Source organism: Leptonotus elevatus, chromosome 2 (assembly GCF_054856555.1).
Source record: "Leptonotus elevatus isolate MCC_2025b chromosome 2, RoL_Lele_1.0, whole genome shotgun sequence".
Taxonomy (NCBI): domain Eukaryota; kingdom Metazoa; phylum Chordata; class Actinopteri; order Syngnathiformes; family Syngnathidae; genus Leptonotus; species Leptonotus elevatus.
Window position 1 is genome coordinate 34,302,974 of NC_141240.1, and position 17,879 is coordinate 34,320,852.

At 41.1% G+C, this 17,879-nt stretch overlaps 1 protein-coding gene across 2 annotated transcripts; it reads right to left on the reverse strand.

Moving 5' to 3' along the window:
• Nucleotides 1-660: 660 nt before the first annotated feature.
• Nucleotides 661-17,664, reverse strand: LOC147179754 (protein bicaudal D homolog 2). 2 transcript variants are annotated; one of them, XM_086069394.1, is made up of 10 exons: nucleotides 17,528-17,664; nucleotides 15,981-16,313; nucleotides 14,846-15,058; nucleotides 14,610-14,762; nucleotides 12,535-13,023; nucleotides 8,855-9,715; nucleotides 7,745-7,924; nucleotides 7,172-7,323; nucleotides 3,547-3,907; nucleotides 661-1,693 (listed from the first exon to the last, which is right to left on the reverse strand). In XM_086069394.1, exons 2-10 carry the CDS (start codon nucleotides 16,236-16,238, stop codon nucleotides 1,688-1,690), a joined length of 2,673 nt encoding a protein of 890 aa, XP_085925520.1. In that variant the 5' UTR covers nucleotides 16,239-16,313; nucleotides 17,528-17,664; the 3' UTR covers nucleotides 661-1,687. The 2 variants fall into 2 exon arrangements, with proteins under 2 accessions (XP_085925520.1, XP_085925521.1); XM_086069395.1 differs by lacking the exon at nucleotides 17,528-17,664 and adding an exon at nucleotides 16,891-17,311.
• Nucleotides 17,665-17,879: the final 215 nt, after the last annotated feature.

A 17,879-nucleotide genomic window follows, 5' to 3' on the forward strand; every position in this document is an offset into this window, starting at 1 on the left:
TTAATTGTTCCTAATTTTTAATAATCTTTTATTTTTATTAATCGCGTCAGGTTTTTAAATTGTAATTAATCGCACGACTTCAATAGTTAACTCACGATTAATCATACATTTTATATCTGTTCTAAATGTACAATAAAAAAATCTAGGTTTTCATACTCTTGTTAATAGAAATAGTTCAAATGAATTTTTGACGTCAATAGCCGTCAATGGCAGTGAATGAGTTAAACGTCAGACATGCAGGGCTACTGCAAAGCGTCAAACTTTACACAAAATGTTAGCGCTGACGAGAAAACACCACATGACACAGGATGCACAGAGGATTCAACATTTAAAAGCTAAGATTGACTACCCCAAATTAACATCGTGTCTCTGACTAGTCAAAATCACATTTTGAATAGTCACATTTTTTTTTTTAATTCAAGATATCGCTGTAAAACAGGGGTGCTCAAGTTGGGTCCTCGAGAGCCCCTATCCAGTCTGTTTTCCAAGTTTCCCTCCTGCAGCGCAGCTGAATCTAATGATCAGCTAATCAGCAAGCTTTGCAGAAGCCTGATAACGATCCTGATCATGGATCAGGTGTGTTAGTGGAGAGAAACATGGGAAACAGGCTGGATAGGGGCTCTCGAGGACCCAACTTGAGCACCCCTGCTGTAAGGTAATTGAGACGAGGGTTAGCCTAGTCAAAACTCAATTAGATATCGTCTCGAACAAAAGTCATTGAAGCTACTTTTCCTGACCTAGACGCTGACGTCACATCTACTCTGAAAGCACATGTGGGAGAAAAGGCATATGTGAGACTACAGTGATGATGATACGAGCGGAAAGAAGAGCAACATTTGCTCGGCGAATCTGTGTGAATAGTTAGGAATGAGGAAACTTGACAAGTCTTTAACAACTTTTGACAAGTTGCAACTTGTGGGAGAAACTTCATGACTGTGACAACGGAAATTCTTTTTTTTTTTTTTTAGATTCCTCCCTAAAGCAGACCATCTGCAAAATAAAATGACCATCTCAAATTTTCCTCATCATGTATCACAAACGTTGTTATTTTTAACCTGAGGTGCAGGAGATATGGCTCACTATTCAAGAAAAGAGTGTTTGCTGACAACTCGTTCAAAGGTTTGTAGGCCAGGCCGCAGTCGTGTGACTGTAACGCTTGTACGATGAAGACGCGTAACAAGCTAGCGAATTGTAGGAGATAAGTGTCAATAAGGCTGCATTGCTGTGTAAAACACGTGAACTTGGGGGCGGGGTCACATGGGTGAGCTAAAGGCAAGATTGCAAAGACATACATCTCACAATAGGAGATTTTGCCTTGAAAGGAAGGACAGTAAACACAATAAATTACCGGTAATGCAATAAATACTGTTTGGTGGTAACTCACAACACAGCCCAGATGGAAGTTGAGACCACGTAGGACAAGACACAATCAATGACTTCACATAATAATAATAGTAATAATAATAAGAAGCAGCACATATTTCTCGTCATCCTCCTCCAGGCTGCATGCAAGCGAGTGGGATGAGAGCTGTATTGTACTTTTTTTGAAACGCCATCTTTGCGGGGAATGCAGCAGTACATCTGGGATGAACAGGATGTCTTGAGGCAGGAAGGGAGGAGGGAACCGGGGACTCAACATGAAGACGGGTCCTTGAGGAGAAGACAGGGTTTGGAGTAATGGAGTGTTTCAGCGCTATAGAGACAAGATGAAACACACATAACAAACAAACACAAAACACACACAAAAACAAATGGTTAGCAATTCACTTTGGCATAAAATACTCATTCGATGAAATTCACATAAGGGAGAAACGCACACACTTAAAAGTTAAGATTCCGTTTGTATTTAGATTTCTGAGACATGGCTTGATTTTTTTAAATCCATTACATTATATTCATAATAATCACAGCGGTGGGTCTTTGTTTTTGTCAATTGGTATCCAACCGTTGTCTTTGTCAAGTACCGGTAAAAAAAAAATTGCCCAGCTTGTTTGTGAAATTCAGCTTTGTAAACCACAACTTGCCCCCCCCCCCCAAAAAAAACCCATCTGTAACATCTGTCACATTGCTAAGTCTGGTTAGAATGGACCTGTTGCGCTGAGTACAATACAATAAGAATTTTGAAAATCAGATGATGGGTTCCGGAGAAATTGTAGTTTGTATGGACAAATGGCTTTTTGGCAACACGTTTTTGTGTGATAAGGCCTATGGAAAATCAGGTCAAAAACAAACTAGTGTAAAACCCTTTAACTTGATTATTTCTCAACATATCACGTTGACTCTTCTCTGACAAGTTTCAGTTCAAAGTATCAACCATGAAGTTCATACGGGCCTATTCCACGAATATTGCATATATGCAATGTTAACGGGCCTGACTGACAAACAAGGAAGCAGCGGCATATAAAAACGAAATATGTGTGTGTGTTTTGTGTTTTCCCCAGACGTCAAGAAGTGTTTTTCAGACATCTTAAAATGTTCCCACCCTCCCGTCTTCAGAACAACTTGGGGAACATCAGCGCACATCCGCCAGTGTCACTTCTTATTTGTTTTTGGGACATCACATGCACTGAAAAAATGGGGATTGATATTTATTTGAAAAAAATCTAGTGACGTTTTTCACATCAGAAATTCTAGTTAAACTCCTTGTAAGATTTACTTGAATTTCTGAGCGCATTAACCTTGACTAGGCTTTTTCAAGTAAATGTCACTCCCCATTTTTACAGTTTGTGATCATGTGACAGTTTTGCCTCAGAAGACTCGGTTTCAACATCATTGCCGGGACAGGATCTTAAAAATGTATGGTGAAATTATCCGAGCATACCAAACATTTACAGCTCAATTCTACTTGCTGGCTCCTTCACGTCATCGCTTGCGAGCCGACCTCGACTGCGAGCTGAGTGCCCTGGCGGAGGGCGCCGCCTCTGCTTTGCTAGCGGAGCGCCGACTAGCATTGGCGCGCAAGTCTGACGGACGCCTGGACTCTCTACAGACGGCAGAAATCCTGCTCCTGCCTGCTTGATCGCTAGCGTGGACAGGCGCGCCCGTCCGTGTCTCCGGATATTTGGCGTTCAAATGAGCCAAGAGCGCGTCTGACTGAGACACCGCTGACGGGTGTGCAGATTTCGACCTGTGACTCAACGGTTGCTTTCTTCGCACAGAATGATCAAGGTTAGGTTTTTCTCTAGGTTCACTCCATGCTTCGAGCGTTTTAGGATAAGCATGCAAAGCTTTAGACGAGGTTAGATTCTCCACAGCAAACAATGATGACTTGGTCCTGGAGGAGGACGCGGGTACGACACGAGTTGTGATGAACGTGTCCTGGCGCCCCGGCACAGAGGCTCTGCGGCCTGACGCGGGCTTTCTCGTGTTCGTTTGAACCACCGACTCGCTGCTCTCGGAGCTGATGGAGCTCTTACGCGTGCGGGCTGAACCGGCACTTAACTCCGACTGAGAAACATCACTGACACTCTGGCTGCGAACGAAGGTGGCGTCTCGAGCAGGAAGGACCTTGCTTGTCTGGCTGCAAGGAGCGAGCGGGGTTCTTACGGGGCTCGTGTGGAGGCTTCGCGTGAGGGCTCGCAGGTGGTGCGTGGCCATGGCGGGAACGCTGCTCCCCAGGACGGGACTCGCGCGTGGGCTGCTTCTCACGGAGGCGCGCGCCGGACTGTTTCTTGGGCTTCGCGACGCTCGTCCCGATTTGGTGGCCAGCTCTTTGGCTCTGGAGCGGCGGGGGCTGCTGTTCAAGCTGTGCGGAGACAGCGGCGCCTCCAGATCCTCCAAGCGCTGAGTGAGCGCCAGTTTCTGCTGGATGGCCATGCGCAGCAGGGAATTCAGTGTTTTCTTCTCATCTTCGGCGGCCGCCAGCTGCCTCTGCATTTCATCCAGCTGGGTGACGTACTGGTCACACCTGAGAGACGCACACATCATGAAAAGATGCAACATGCACAAGTGGCAAAAAGCTGTTAAACGATACACACATCAAACACTGCACTGTGAGGGGTGCACTGCTTTTCAAACCTTTTTCACTTAAGTCAGGATTCTAGCAGTCAGGAGTAAATAGAGATGTAATGATAACGGCAATATCATGATATTGTCGTTGTGATGTCACAATATTAAAAGTAGCACATCTCAGGTTGTGTTCAATTTGTGCAGCTGCAGCACCCTCTGGTGGTTAGTTTATTAGTGCAATTTAATTTTAATTAGGCACGTTTTGGCCGCCTACGTTTAAGACCCAAGTTAATCGTCATATCAAGTAAGAAGGGATGTAACACGTTGGAGTTCCTCCACAAAATGACTCAATTCACAATATTTATGTACTTTGAGTGTAATATTACCTTTATTATTTAAACTATATGTAATTCTGACCTCACCTAATTAACATTGTTTAGATAAGACATTTACATGCAATTGCTTGTTTATTTTATTTTGATTTACATTTTTTGTTCTACAGAAACCACATGCCCACACAAGCAAATTAACCAATCTAAAGAGAAAACTGATTTCTGCTCACATGGACAAAAATATGTTCCAACCGGACATACTGCAGCGGTTATCGGTCCCATAAATCAGTCATACCAGCAAATATTTTTCAACATTGCCATAAAAAAACATGACTTTTCGCTTGCTTCAGCCGAACACAGCATTGGTGCGACAATAAAATGACTGGCTAAGCCTGTTTCTTTGTCACTGCTGTTTTTTTTTTTTTTAAACACACACACAATATTTATGGGGGGGGGGGGTCAATGAGCTTTTATTAAACAGTATCATGAGCTTTTTTATATCACAAAGCTCCCCCCAATATTGTGATCATTTCCGTATTATCGTGCAGTTCATATCATGATAATATCGTATTGTGACATGACGTTTATATCATTACATCCCTAATAGTTAATAATAAAAAACAGGTTGAATATTAGTTAATAATGAACTAAATACTGTCGACAATCTGTGTAACATTCGTTCAAAAACAAAACAGTAAAAAAGTGATTACTTTCTTATTGATTTTTCAATCAAACACAAAATCAAGATCAAAAGCCTGAAATTTTCACATTTCAACTTTAGGCTAAAAAATGTTAATACTTCGTTGGTCGTGTTTTAGTGACCTGGAAACTTGGTAACGAGCATTTGTTAAAAATATGTTAGCTTTTTATCCACCACAATCAAGGGCAGTTAGGTTGTTTCGACAGGGGTCAACAAACTTTTTGAAACTGGGAGCTACTTCTTGGGTACTGATTAATGTGAATGACTACAAATTTGATACACACGCACGCACGCGCGCGCACACACACACACACGCACACACTTCAGAAATAACATATCTGCTCAAATTACCTTTGACTGTTAAATGGTATTTTTATATAATATATTTAATTATCTGTATGTAGACAGTGATCAAAGTAATTCCCCCACCCCCAAAATAATATTCAACAAGTAGAAAAATAAGATGAATATCAATGTGGAACACTTTTTTCCCCTAATGTTTACATTTCCCAACGATCACTTCTACAACATTTCTGGGAAATCTCAATGTGTCATCACTGGTGAGCTATTTTTAGAACACATGCTGGTGACCTCTGGTTTAAAGGAATAAAATGTTTTTCCATGTAAGAACCTTTTTTATGCACTTTACTTTTCACCACAAAATGTAACCTACGTTACCTAATCATTTAAATATTAAACTCAAATTCCGCACTGTTTTTTTTCTTTTTATCTGAGCAAAAAACTAAATCAAAATAAATAAAATACTGTAAATGAAAAATTAAAGTCAGTCATCTTTTTGTGTTAAATTACAAAAATAAGCTGCTTTTTCAGAATGTATTTTTTAATTGCCAATTGAAAATGGAAAGAACAAATTATAAATGGATTGTCAACACTCCCTTGCATCAAAATAGGCAAAACTATTTGCAGTTAAACTACATAATAGCAATGACACTACTCGTTCACAAGAGGGCGCCACAAAACTTTTTAGAGACTTGTGCTGTGACGTGTCCAGAGAGCTTGACAACTGTTTGTGCTCCACTCACTCCAAAGTGTAATCAAGGACACATAGACAATATATGTCATGCACGGAGGGTGCGAAAATGACCTGAGAGATTTCCACCTCCCAACTCCCACAAGGCAGACCAAACAGCAAATTGAAAGCTATCGCCATATAGGTGCAGATTCTCAAAAGAGGTTGGTGATCATAGCCTTAAACATTGCACTCTTATTGTGCTCTTAAAATCCCAACGCAGTGCCTCCCACATGAGACCGCTCCCCCGCTAAGGTGACCTGGCTTGGAGGAACAAATCTGCACACGGCAGAGCATGTGGTTTGTAATCTTCAAGTGAACCAGCAGATTGTCCACACACGGGCGCAATAAGCATTGTAAGCTTATTACACAAGTGCAGGAAAACGCTGTAGCAGAACCACACGACCATTACTAAGCAGGAAAAATTCCAGAGAATGGAGGCAGTCACAGCAGAGATACTATTACCTCGGGATTACACCGCACGCGTGTGCGTTGCGTCTCCGCGTGCTCCGGACACGTCAATTTTATGGACAAAACTCACCGGCTGCGCAGCTGCGTTCCGGCCGTGTCTCGCGTGATCGCGTGCGATAGTGTGGCATTTAAAACAACGATAAACACACTTTTGTCTGTGCTCAACAGAAAAGCAGAAATAAAGGTGGACTGGAACCTTTGATTTAACCTTTTTTTCCTGACTTTTTTTGTGGTTATCCTTATAAAAAGGATGTGCCGTGTCATATATTATTTTGTGGCTTTCCACCTCCAATATAAACCTCTCCTCGTCCATGTTCACTGGTGTTAAAACTGTGAATAAGAACCTGGCCCGTTGACTCCAGGCCTGGCTGCGCCCATTATGACGTTTACTGACATGATGGGAAATAGGATCTGGCGAGTGTTTTATTCTGAAAAGTAACCGGAAATTTTATTTTGAAACCGCGTCGGTCTTCCTGTCTAGTGCTAGTTTGCCATTTGACGGATGCCGACGGATGCGTCGTCAGGCAAAAATAGAAAATAGGTCTATCCGTGGGGTGGCCTCCGGCACAACGCGGCTACTCCGCAGTCGATCCGCTGCGCCACGGAGCGGAGTGGCACACGCATGCGGTGTAATCCCGGGACGAATATTCAAGCCTAAACCGAATTCACAAATAAAAAGAAGGTTCTTACCGACTAGCAAACATGACTCGGAGCGAAGAGAAGGTGGCCGCATCTTCTTTCAAGGCTTTGAGTTCATTGCGTAGTTTCATCATGGTTTCAGACACCATGCTCTTCTCCGTCTCATACTTGCTTTTCAAATTGGACAAAGCCAACTCAGCAGTCTAAAAAGACAACAATTGCACAATCCCATTGCCATTGTTATATAGAAACCAGAATATAGTGATTGTTGTTTTAGCTATACTGTGCAACGACAGGGCAGGTTTGAACTTGCACCATTTGTGCACTCAGTTGTGCTCCCTCGGGGAAAACTTTCTGCCCACAAATGTGTGCTGTCAACCTTAAGGAGCTAATTGACGCTCAGAACAGCCTCACAAATGACAATCTGTCATATAAGAGCAATATTTGAGCAATATCAAAAGCCAATAAAGTTCTTTATATAGAAAAATTACTTCTAAACTAAAATCTACTTGATACAATGAATATGAAAAGAAGTTCAGTGGAAAATACCAGATTTTTTGGGGGTGCAATGGGGAAGTCTCAAAGGTACCTGATGATGATCTGGTCTTTCCTTCTGCAATTTACCTGTTTGTTGGCCTTGAGCACCGTTCTGAGAGTAGCAATCTGCTCTCTCTTGGTGCTGAGAAGGGATTTGAGTTTCAGTACTTCCTCCAGCAGGCTTTCAGCGTCCCTCTCCATCTCCACACTGCTAGTCAGGCCCGAGTAAGGCATAGCACCCCGCTGACGACAGAGGTCCACTGCCACCTGAAAGAAGAAGGGCACATTAGGTCATATAAGAGAGCATTCAATTGAATCTCGGAGAGAGAAAAAACATGACATTGAAGTGACTCGGTAAACCAAATAATGTACATTTATTTGTGCTGAATGGCAGTTTACTAGTGTTTCATACGTTATTTTGCAGTAACATTCAATATCCAGTTGAAGCCGCATCAACGATTAACCTCAGTAATCCATTCCATTCAAATCCACACAGGGCCACGTGTCAACAAGGAATTGGATTTGAGCAGACACGAGCTACTCAGCTCCATTTAACAGTCTGAGCTGAGCATTAGCGTGAGGGCACTTGTGAAGGCGTAACTACTTTCACTCAGAACAAAAGTCCTGCAGTTTCACTCAGAATGCTTTTCAACATTAGAGTATCAGCAAAGCATCAGGAGCACATCGGAAATACTTGTGTTATGTTACTTATGGGGCTGGGTATTGTTAAGGACCTCGCAATTGAATTTGATTTCAATTCTTTATGTTGTAATTTGATTCCATATTGATTTAAATGTCGCCATCAGTCAATAGTCAGGAGGTGAATCGAGTGAGAGGATTAGTGAATTGGGGAGGGGTATATTGTGATGTATCAATTAATCAATATTTCTACTCGAGGTGCAATAATTGTATTCAATAAAGCGCTAAACAGTCAGAAAGGCTCCTAAATGTATTTTTAACCATGTGGTGGTTAAAAAAAAAAAAGGACGTAAGTATAACATAGTTTTGTGGCTGGAACAGATTAATTGATTTCCTATTCATTTCAATGGGAAACATTACCTCGCTTTATGAAACATTCAGGTTACAAATGGGCTCATGTAATCAATTAAGTTCATAACTTGAGGTTCCACTTAAATCGTTAGTTGCAGGCCTCATCTCTACACAACCCCGAGTATGTTATGACGAGGGTCGTCTTACCCGGAGGTGTTTGATCTGGCATCTGATGACTGCAACCAAGTTGCGGACATTGGAAGGGTCCCTGAAATCCAGATTGGGGGAACCGGGGCAACTCGGAGAGTCTACGGAGGACCCTGAACTGTCCACCTCCCCCATAAACTGCAAAGCCGCAGCTTTGGAGATGAAGGTGTCATTGGCTCGTGGCTTTTTCTGGGAGTTTGGCGGGGTGGAGATGTGGAGCGGCCTTCTTGCACCAGCTCCGCCGTGCGCCCTAGCGCTGTCGCGGTAATAGTCCAGGGTGACCCGTTTGGGCGTCAGGTTGTTGCACACGCAGATGTGGTGATAGAGGTTGGAAAGCTCCTCAGAAAAAGCCAGCAGCTCTTCTTGAGCCACACTCAGATGGCCTTCGGAATCGCTGGCCACTTTGCGCGTGGCTCCGATCTCCACTTCCAGTTCACTGATCCGCTCCTGGTCCTGCCTGCTGGACTTGATGCACTGGCGAATCTTGTCAGCCAACTCCTGGGCCTCCGATCGCCACCGGTCCTTCTCCTGTTTGTATCGTTGCTCCAGGGTGTTATAGCGAGCGCCCGCTTGAGACAGTTCATCCCGCAGCTTCAGAAGCTCTTCACTGGCTGAACGCATACGTGCCTCCAGCACTTCTTTGCTCTTTGTGTCGACCTCGTAGTCAAAGACGACATCGGCATTCTTGGCCTCCTCCTCGTTTGCCTCATGGTTGTGCTGTTGGCTACTCTGCACAGCCTCCAGCTGTTGGGTGAGAGATCCGACTTTGTCCTCGTGCTGACTCAGTAATTGCTTGGACATCACCAGCTGCATCTGCAATTCCTCCACCTTGCTGATGAGACTCGACTTTTCCCTTTCCGCCTGCGTGCAACCGAATAAAAACACAGCAAGTATCAATATTAAGTACAGTATTTGCTGTATAACCACTTCAGGGCTTGTGACTGATGTACAAACAAACTGCAGTTCAAATGAGACAAGATATGTCAAAAATGTTCAGATAAAGATAACGCAGTGGATTAATAGAAAATGAAAAAGTATACATTACATACACTATGACTGTGTTTTGATGACAAATGGACCTGATTTGGGTTATTTAGTGGAACCCAGAATTCAAGGCAAACATGGTGAAGCAGCATTTAGCTGTTATGCTGCATGCAAACGGAATAAGGTGACAACAGAAGCTAAGTCAGTGTAAATTAGGGCTGGGCAATAAATCAATTAATTCCATTAAGTCAAAAATTGAATCGTTGAAAATTTGCTAAATCGTGAAATCGAGGTGCATTTAAATAAATACACTCTTCTGGATTATTAAAAGCTGTTGTTTTTAAGTTCTGTTATATGTAAATGTTATTATGAGTTGAAATTTTGCAAAAGTGTCAGAATTTACAAGACGTGTTTACAATAGTTACGAACTACTTAACTGGCACTTAAGCAAGTTATGCACAAGCTATGAATGTTAAGTTTACATTTAAAACTGATATAAAATCAGTATACACTATACAGTATTGTTGCCTGAATATTTTGCACAGGATTTATTTTTGAATGAATGAAACCTTTAAATAAATGTTTGCTGGGTTTATTAATTTGATTAAAATCTTAATCGTCCAGAATGACTGAAGGAAATTCTGATTTTATTTTTGGGCTATATCGCCCAGCCTTAGTGTAAATGCTTTTAAATTCAGGTACAAAAAACAAACAAAAATCCAGGTAAAAAAACAAAAAAACACACGCTCTTTTTCCATACCTATAAATTAAGCTATTTCAAACCATTTAAAATAAAAAATTATGTTCTCCAAAATCTTGTACTTGCACTGTACCTTCTTTTAGTAATTTTAGTCCGCTATGTTTAGTTTCTTCAGTTTGATTTTATAATGTCTTTACAACTCTTTTATTTGTAAATGCTTTCAAATGTTGTACTTTTAATTATGTGATGCACATTGGCATACATTGTTGTTTATGAAATTCCCTATATTAATAAAGCTACCTTGTCTTGCCTAATTTGCACTCCAGCGATTCATTCAAATGATCTTAACAGAAAGCAGAATCAGCTATTACTTATTTTCAACAGGACAAAAGACAAGGATTCTGCGTGACACACATTACCCCCAACCACCTTTACACTTGCATGCATTTTTCATGTGAAACAGTGGCTGACCCCATTTGGCTCTTCACTCCAAACATCTGCTAGTTCGCTCACCCAACCCCCAATTTGAGTGATTTCGATTAATGATAGATTTGTGATCACTCCAAATGTTAAAACATTATTGAGCATCCTTTTATTTGGGCAATGAATTGGAATTCGTTTGTGAATAACATTATTTCTGTATGTGGTGCCAGATTATTTTTCCAAACAGTGTCTCATTTGCTCTTTTTTACACTAATGCACAGCGGATGTGGTCTAAAGCAGGAAGTACTGTTGTTGTCACTGAACAGTTGTCATTTTGCAAGACAAGAGATGCCTTTTATACAACAAAAAGTAAACTGCACTTAAAGATTCTGCTTAAATAGTACAATTACAGGATTTATTTCTGCAAAGAGAGCCTGATCTGCTTTTAGAAAGAAGAGTTGATGTGTGTCTCAAATGTACAAATGGAGGCATGTTTTAAGCCGATATTACGCCACATGAACATATTGTAGTCACAAAAAAATGGTGGCGGATGATAAAGTAACATATGTTGGGGGGCAAAGAAATTGAAATATGCTGTTTGAAATTTCCTTATAACATAAAGGGTACAAGTGTCTGCAAAAAAAATAAAAATAAAACAAGAACAAATATTAAGCAAAGATGAGTTTCGGTAAAAGGTGTTAATTTGTGGAATAATTTTGGAAATGACCTGAACAGATGTCAGTCACTTGCTGAATTAAAAAAAATGTTTAAAAGCAAAGTAAAAAAAATAAAAATACTTTAATCAGACATAAGCTAATAAAATTGTATATATGCTGTAATTTTTTGGGGATGTATCGTATTAGTGTAATGAAAATTGTATATGTGAGTATGAGGATATGATTCATAAATGTGTTATGGTATATGCCTATGAATTTCATGTATATATGTTGCTGGCAAATGTGCGTATGTTAAAGTGCACTTGTATATATGACTAGGTTTATACATTTTTCTTTTGTTGAAATACATTAACCTTATTATTGTATCAACATAAAACGAATAAGGGGTAGGACTAGATACGTTTTTAACTTCCTCCTATGCCTTTTGAACATATAACCTCTTTTCTTTCTTCCTATTCTTGTTTTTCTTTTTACTTTAACTTATATTTTATACTTGTAATGTGTTTTCTTCATGTTTATATGTTCAATAAAAAAAACATAACCAAATATTACTTGAATTATTAAAAGAAGCGAACCTTACTGTCATTCCCGATGGAAAAAAAGCAAAGATTTCTGCTCCTGAAATCATGTTCAAATGCTAATTAAGGACTCAATTAATTAAGGCAAAACAATAACAAATGCATGTTCGTTTTGCGCCTTTTTTTTTTTTTACTAAATACACTTAAAAAATTTAAACATTTGGATGGAAACCCCATTACTGTAGACTGGAAAAAAGTATTTTGAATATTAGTGAAACTCATCTGACATGTAGACAGGGCAGTGTGGAGGGAGGAGCTGGAAGTTGGAATAATTATGTTGTCAGTATAGAAAAGGACAAAAAAAATCTGCTTCCATACCTGAAGGAGTTGCTGTTTAAGTTTCTGGCTGTCTGAAAAGTGAAGCTCACTCAAGAGGTCGGAAACAAGCCCAGAAGCTGGAGCACGCAGAAATATGTCACTGTTGCGTGGGGTGGAATAACGTTGCATGATGCCATTACTTTTAGTGCCCCCCACGTGAGCAGTGTGAGCAGCTGAATTTGGCGCGCTGTTAACGCCGCCATCCTGTCCATCATCCTCTCCCGTCCGGCCGTCCTCCTGGCTGTCGTCCAGATGGTCCAAGTGGAGCTCCAGGTTGCCAACGGAATCAAAGGGGTTCAGGGTCAAGGCAGAGAGCTCTCGGCGGAGACAGTTTTTCTGCTCGCGCTCCTCCTTCAAGGATTCCAGGACCTCGTCCAACTGATGCTCTGCAATCTCTCGCAGCCTCGCGGCCTCCTCCATCTGAGCCCGCAGCTCCTCCTGCTCCTCGTTCTTTTGGCTCAGCTCAAGCTTTAATGATTCAAACTCCACCTGAAATAAAAAAAGTAAGGCTATAATTCATAACTATTGTAGGCGTTATTCCACAAAAAACGAAAACCCTTAAAGCCAGAGTAACGATGAGTCTTGAACGCAAACGACAGGACCACGTCTTGATGTTTATAAAACACAAAATAAAAACTGTACAAGCACGTCTAAAAAAAGGTCAAATCATCTGGTCAAAAAACGATGTCGCTTCTATCATGAGCTGGCTTCATCTGTCCAACGTCCAGCCCGTTGCTCTTTTTATCTACACATTCGTTAGTCACGTGACTATTCAGAAAATAGTTACAATAAAGAAATATCAAAAAAATTTGTCTCTTTGCAATTTTAAACAGATATTCTAATATATGCATGAAATAATAGTCACCATTAATTTTAACTAAATTATCAAATATGCAAATCAAAATCTAGCGACAATATACAATATGTAAAAACTTACTACAAATTTAACCAATACACAATTGGCTCCTATACAACTATTTTAATAATCGATTAACATGTCGTTTTTTTTGTAAACATTGTAGGCCCTACTGTTGTGCCCAGCACAAAACGCAACTGTGTGCAAGGATGGATTACTCGGTTAATTGATGGAATAATTAATAAGATAATTGATTTTTTATGTTTTTATTTTTTTGCTGTGACAGCACTACAAGCTATGTGCTTTCCTAAAAAGAAGAGAAAATGTATGAGTGGATATTTGAGGGACAATTTACAGTGTTATAAGGTCTCATTTCATTCAAGCTGTAAGTGTCCTTAAAACAAAGGTAGGCCACGTACAACGCTGTGGTTTCTGACAGACAGTTGTGTTCCACCCTTACCAGTTGTGTTGGGTTTTTTAACGATTGCATTGTGGTTGTCACAGTGCTGTATGGAGCTAGTACTGAAGCTAATTATTCACCCCTTTTGTTCTAGCATGCAAGTAACTCGCAAACAATAACTGGTCTGCCCGGTGTCCCTAACACAAGACTTGAGCTGGTTGTGAGGTTGTGTCAACAAACAGCGATAGAAAAACATGATAGGAGCAAAACTGCTTAGTCTTACGAGGTGAGAAGAAGAAAGTTGTGATTAAACTTTAATAATGTAACTTTTTTTTTTTTTTTTTTTTTTTTTTTTTTTTTTTTACATGTAAGAGTACATGTCTTGTTATATTAGCTGTCTATCTGTGTTACTACAGTGGTTGTGAATATTTGTTATTTGAAAGAATATTACTACTTGAACTTGATGTTAATTTTACATTAGCCCTGTCAATGGGATTTTACCTTGACTGCCAGCATTAGCACTGGCGATCATTCTAAAAACGATGTATTGTATTTAAGTATACAATGCGTGCAATTGTTTTTTGTTGTGTGTTTAGTTTTACAGAAAATGTCATCTGTGATCACGGTGCATTCAGGCTGGTTTCACAACGTAGGAATTTACAAACACACATGGCGCCATTACATTAATTGTATTTCTTCAATTATCAAGTTTTTCCGATCATGAGATGACGAAATCAAGATTCAATTTCAATTAATTACCCAGCCCAAAACCTGGTCTACGCTGTATAAAACATACAGTATATTTCAGTGATAACTGACCTGATTTTCCTTAAGCACAGACACTTGCTTTTGAAGAGATGTGTTCTCCTCTTCCAGCTCGCCATTGTCCTGCAACTGGCGCAGCTCACGTACTTTAAATTCCTTCATCTCATCCCTCAGGTGCCCTTTCTCTGCCTCCAAGCACTCACAGTCCTGTGTAATACAAGCCACGTTCAAATCACTTCCAAGTATAATTAAGTAAGACAAGAGTATTGATTCTCATTCGCAAACTGTACCTTCTTCAGCTGAGTTGAGACAACCCCAAGTCTGTCGATCTCCGCGTGGGCATTGCCGAGAGCGAGTCGTGCTTGCTTGAGTTCTCCCTGGACTTCTTCCAAGCGGGTTGCCATGGCAGCCTCCTTAGATGCCGTCTCCTGAAGCAGGTTCTCCTCCCGGCATTCGCCATCAGCGACTGCACGCTTCTGGCTACTCACAGAATCTGCAAACGCCTTTCAACCAATAATAAGGGTAGCTTTAAGGCATTTTGCAGAGCTAGCATTCAACAAGGCAAGTCAAATGAACGTCATCAGGCATTGATCAGGCATTCATCAGGTTGAAGCTTTAAGAAGCTAAAATTTAAGACCACGTCTATAAAATCTAAGACCTGCCTGTTATTTATTATAAACAGAACGACAATTCAGAGTGGGCCATACAGGCTCAATATTATATCACAATAAGAAACAAAGATGATCGCATTATGCGCCAAAAATTTGAGGCAGTGTACGTAAATATTTGATCTACTGCCGCATGTGCGACCAGTAAATTTATTTGAGCCTTTTTTTCCCAATTATTATTGTTATTAAATATTTTATAATGAAGGCCTTCATGTTGGGAAATCAAAAGACTTTTTAAAAATGTGCATACATCCTGAGGACTAAAAAATCTCTACAGATCATCAGGTGCTTGGCTATGATACATAATATCAAATAGCATATCAATGGCACGAGGCTATTTTGCCATAAGTAGTAAAACATAACACAATACATATCAGTTACTGAGGCGGAAACAACAATGGGGTTACATGAAATTAAGTGTGCTTAACTAAACACTGAGATGTCGTTATATAAAAATGCTAATTGACAACATATGAGCTCGCGCTAACTTATATAAAGTCCTGTCAAAGCCGACAAACATTATCAGTCCGGAAATCAGGTTTAGGCAGATTAAAAAAATTAATGAGATTCTTCTGTGCAGCACATTTTGTATCATAAAGAGCTTTTCTTAAAACTAAGTCATGCTCAGTCAACACTTTCTGTTTGCTTTATCCTGTTAAAAGGTAGAACGGCAGTATATTGAACAGTGGTGTCTGAAAACAAATCAATTGTGTTGGTTGGTAGTCTAAATATAGCAAAAGGCCTCGGGCGCTCATACCTCTTTGAGCTGCTGTAGTTCCACTTTGAGGGACTCGTGCTCCTCCTCCAGTTGCTGATTTTTGATCTTGAGAGCCGAACTCTCTTCCAGCACCACCAGACCATAGCGGGCGGCCTGCAGCTTCTCCTCGGTGGCCTCCTGGAGATCCAGAGTCAGGCGCACCAACTCCGCTCTCAAGTCTTCGCTCTCCATCCCGGCATCCCCGTCCGCCGCCAGCGCTGCACCAGCTGCGTCCGCATCTGCCTCGGCCTCCAGCATGCTTGCCTGGCTACCCGCTCGTCTTCCAGCTTGCTCCTGTGACCTCCTTTACAGCCTCACTCTCATTACTTCACCCTAATAAAAAAGAAAGATGGGTGAACTGGCAACCCTTTTTTTCCCGACACCCCCCCCCCCAAAAAAAAGATTTCTCCGGAAATTATTATCCCATTTTTCAAGTTGTTGATGCGTTGTAATCAGGTTCAAGTGCAGATTCCAAACATACATTCTTGGGAAATCTTATCACATTGCCATTATAAGACTCTAACATCCCAACAACAGTTAACTTGACCTTTATTTACATCTTTTTTTGGTATGTATGTTACTGTGAACGACAACTCTCCTGCTACCGGTATTTTGCCGAGAACGGCTCTGATTGTTGACATGTTGTCAAATGTAGGGCGTAAAAGTAAGCCACTTACTGTAGAAAATAAACATTCAAGTAAATTACAGAAACTTTAAAATTTTAGGTTATAACAACATATTTGTACTTCGTTACTACCATCGCTAAAACGCGCACCTTGCACCATAATGGACATTTTTACACAGCCAGTATAACTCTAACCAACCAGCAAGATATTGACCACCATCATTTGTAGCACTGTAATAAGCACTGTAATAGGTTTCCATGCCATCAAAAAATAATAAGACATACACGAATGTTTGCATGCTGTTTGGGTGGGGCAAACGATCACCATTTGCTCACATCCTCTGCATTCAGCCATCATGGAAACGCCAGCTGCCTGCCTGCCCTTGTCCGCCGGTCGATACCCGCTCGTGTATCCGGTAGCATCCGTTTACCCACCGCCACTACTCAGCTTCTCAAATGGCTGTGGCCGCGAGAGAACATTTCGAGCAGCAGACCTTTTTTTAAACACACTAAGCCACGCCGTCTGTCTGTCTGTCTGAAGTATTCGGCCGGGAATAGGAGAGTAAAAGCCCGACACGAAACGCACGCTGGTCAGAGAGCTAGCAAGTACAAGTTAGCCATTACGCCACAGAATTACTTGACGCTTCGAGCGTGGATGGAAATGCCAAGTGGATGTGCAGGCGCCATTGCTTAGAAAATGCCGATTCGGTGAGGGAGTCATCTTGACGTCATCGCGCTCCGACAAGCTAATTTAAGCAAAGGAGATATCAGCCAAGCGGAATGTTACAAACATTAAGTTTTTCCTTTCTTGTTTTTCCAAGATGTGACTCATTCAAGCCGGTAACTGCGCGCCGCTCCCGAAGGAGGGGTCAGCGGGAGTGTATCGTACACGGAGGCCCGGAGCTTCCGTAGGTCCACTTACCTCGCTCGTTTTGGCCGGGTTGTGCTGGAGTCTCCCGGTGAGGTCGAGCCGAGTGCGCTCGGTGATCTGCTGCTGTAAAGTGTCCTACTGCCGCCCGCGTCAAATGCGCGCCGAAACGTCGTCCAGGAACAACTGCTCTCTCTATCGAGCAAATGGGGAATTGCACCTTCCCAGTGACATTTTTCCCATTCGTGTGTGTGGAGTTCGGTATTACAGAGCTCTAATTCATCACCCAATATCATCTCTGTGGATCATATTTTCTTGTACATACCTGTAATTCTATAAGTTAATAATTTATTTGTTTTGAGTTTTTAAGTTTGGCCTGCCACTGCCTCCCGAAATTACATATGAA

Coding starts and splice junctions, on each gene's coding strand:
- LOC147179754 (XM_086069394.1), bottom strand. CDS start 16,238: ATGCTGGAGGCCGAGGCAGATGCGGACGCAGCTGGTGCAGCGCTGGCG. Junction 14,763..14,845: donor TCTCAACTCAGCTGAAGAAG/GTACAGTTTGCG, acceptor TGTATTACACAG/GACTGTGAGTGCTTGGAGGC. Junction 13,024..14,609: donor CTGTGCTTAAGGAAAATCAG/GTCAGTTATCAC, acceptor TTTTTATTTCAG/GTGGAGTTTGAATCATTAAA.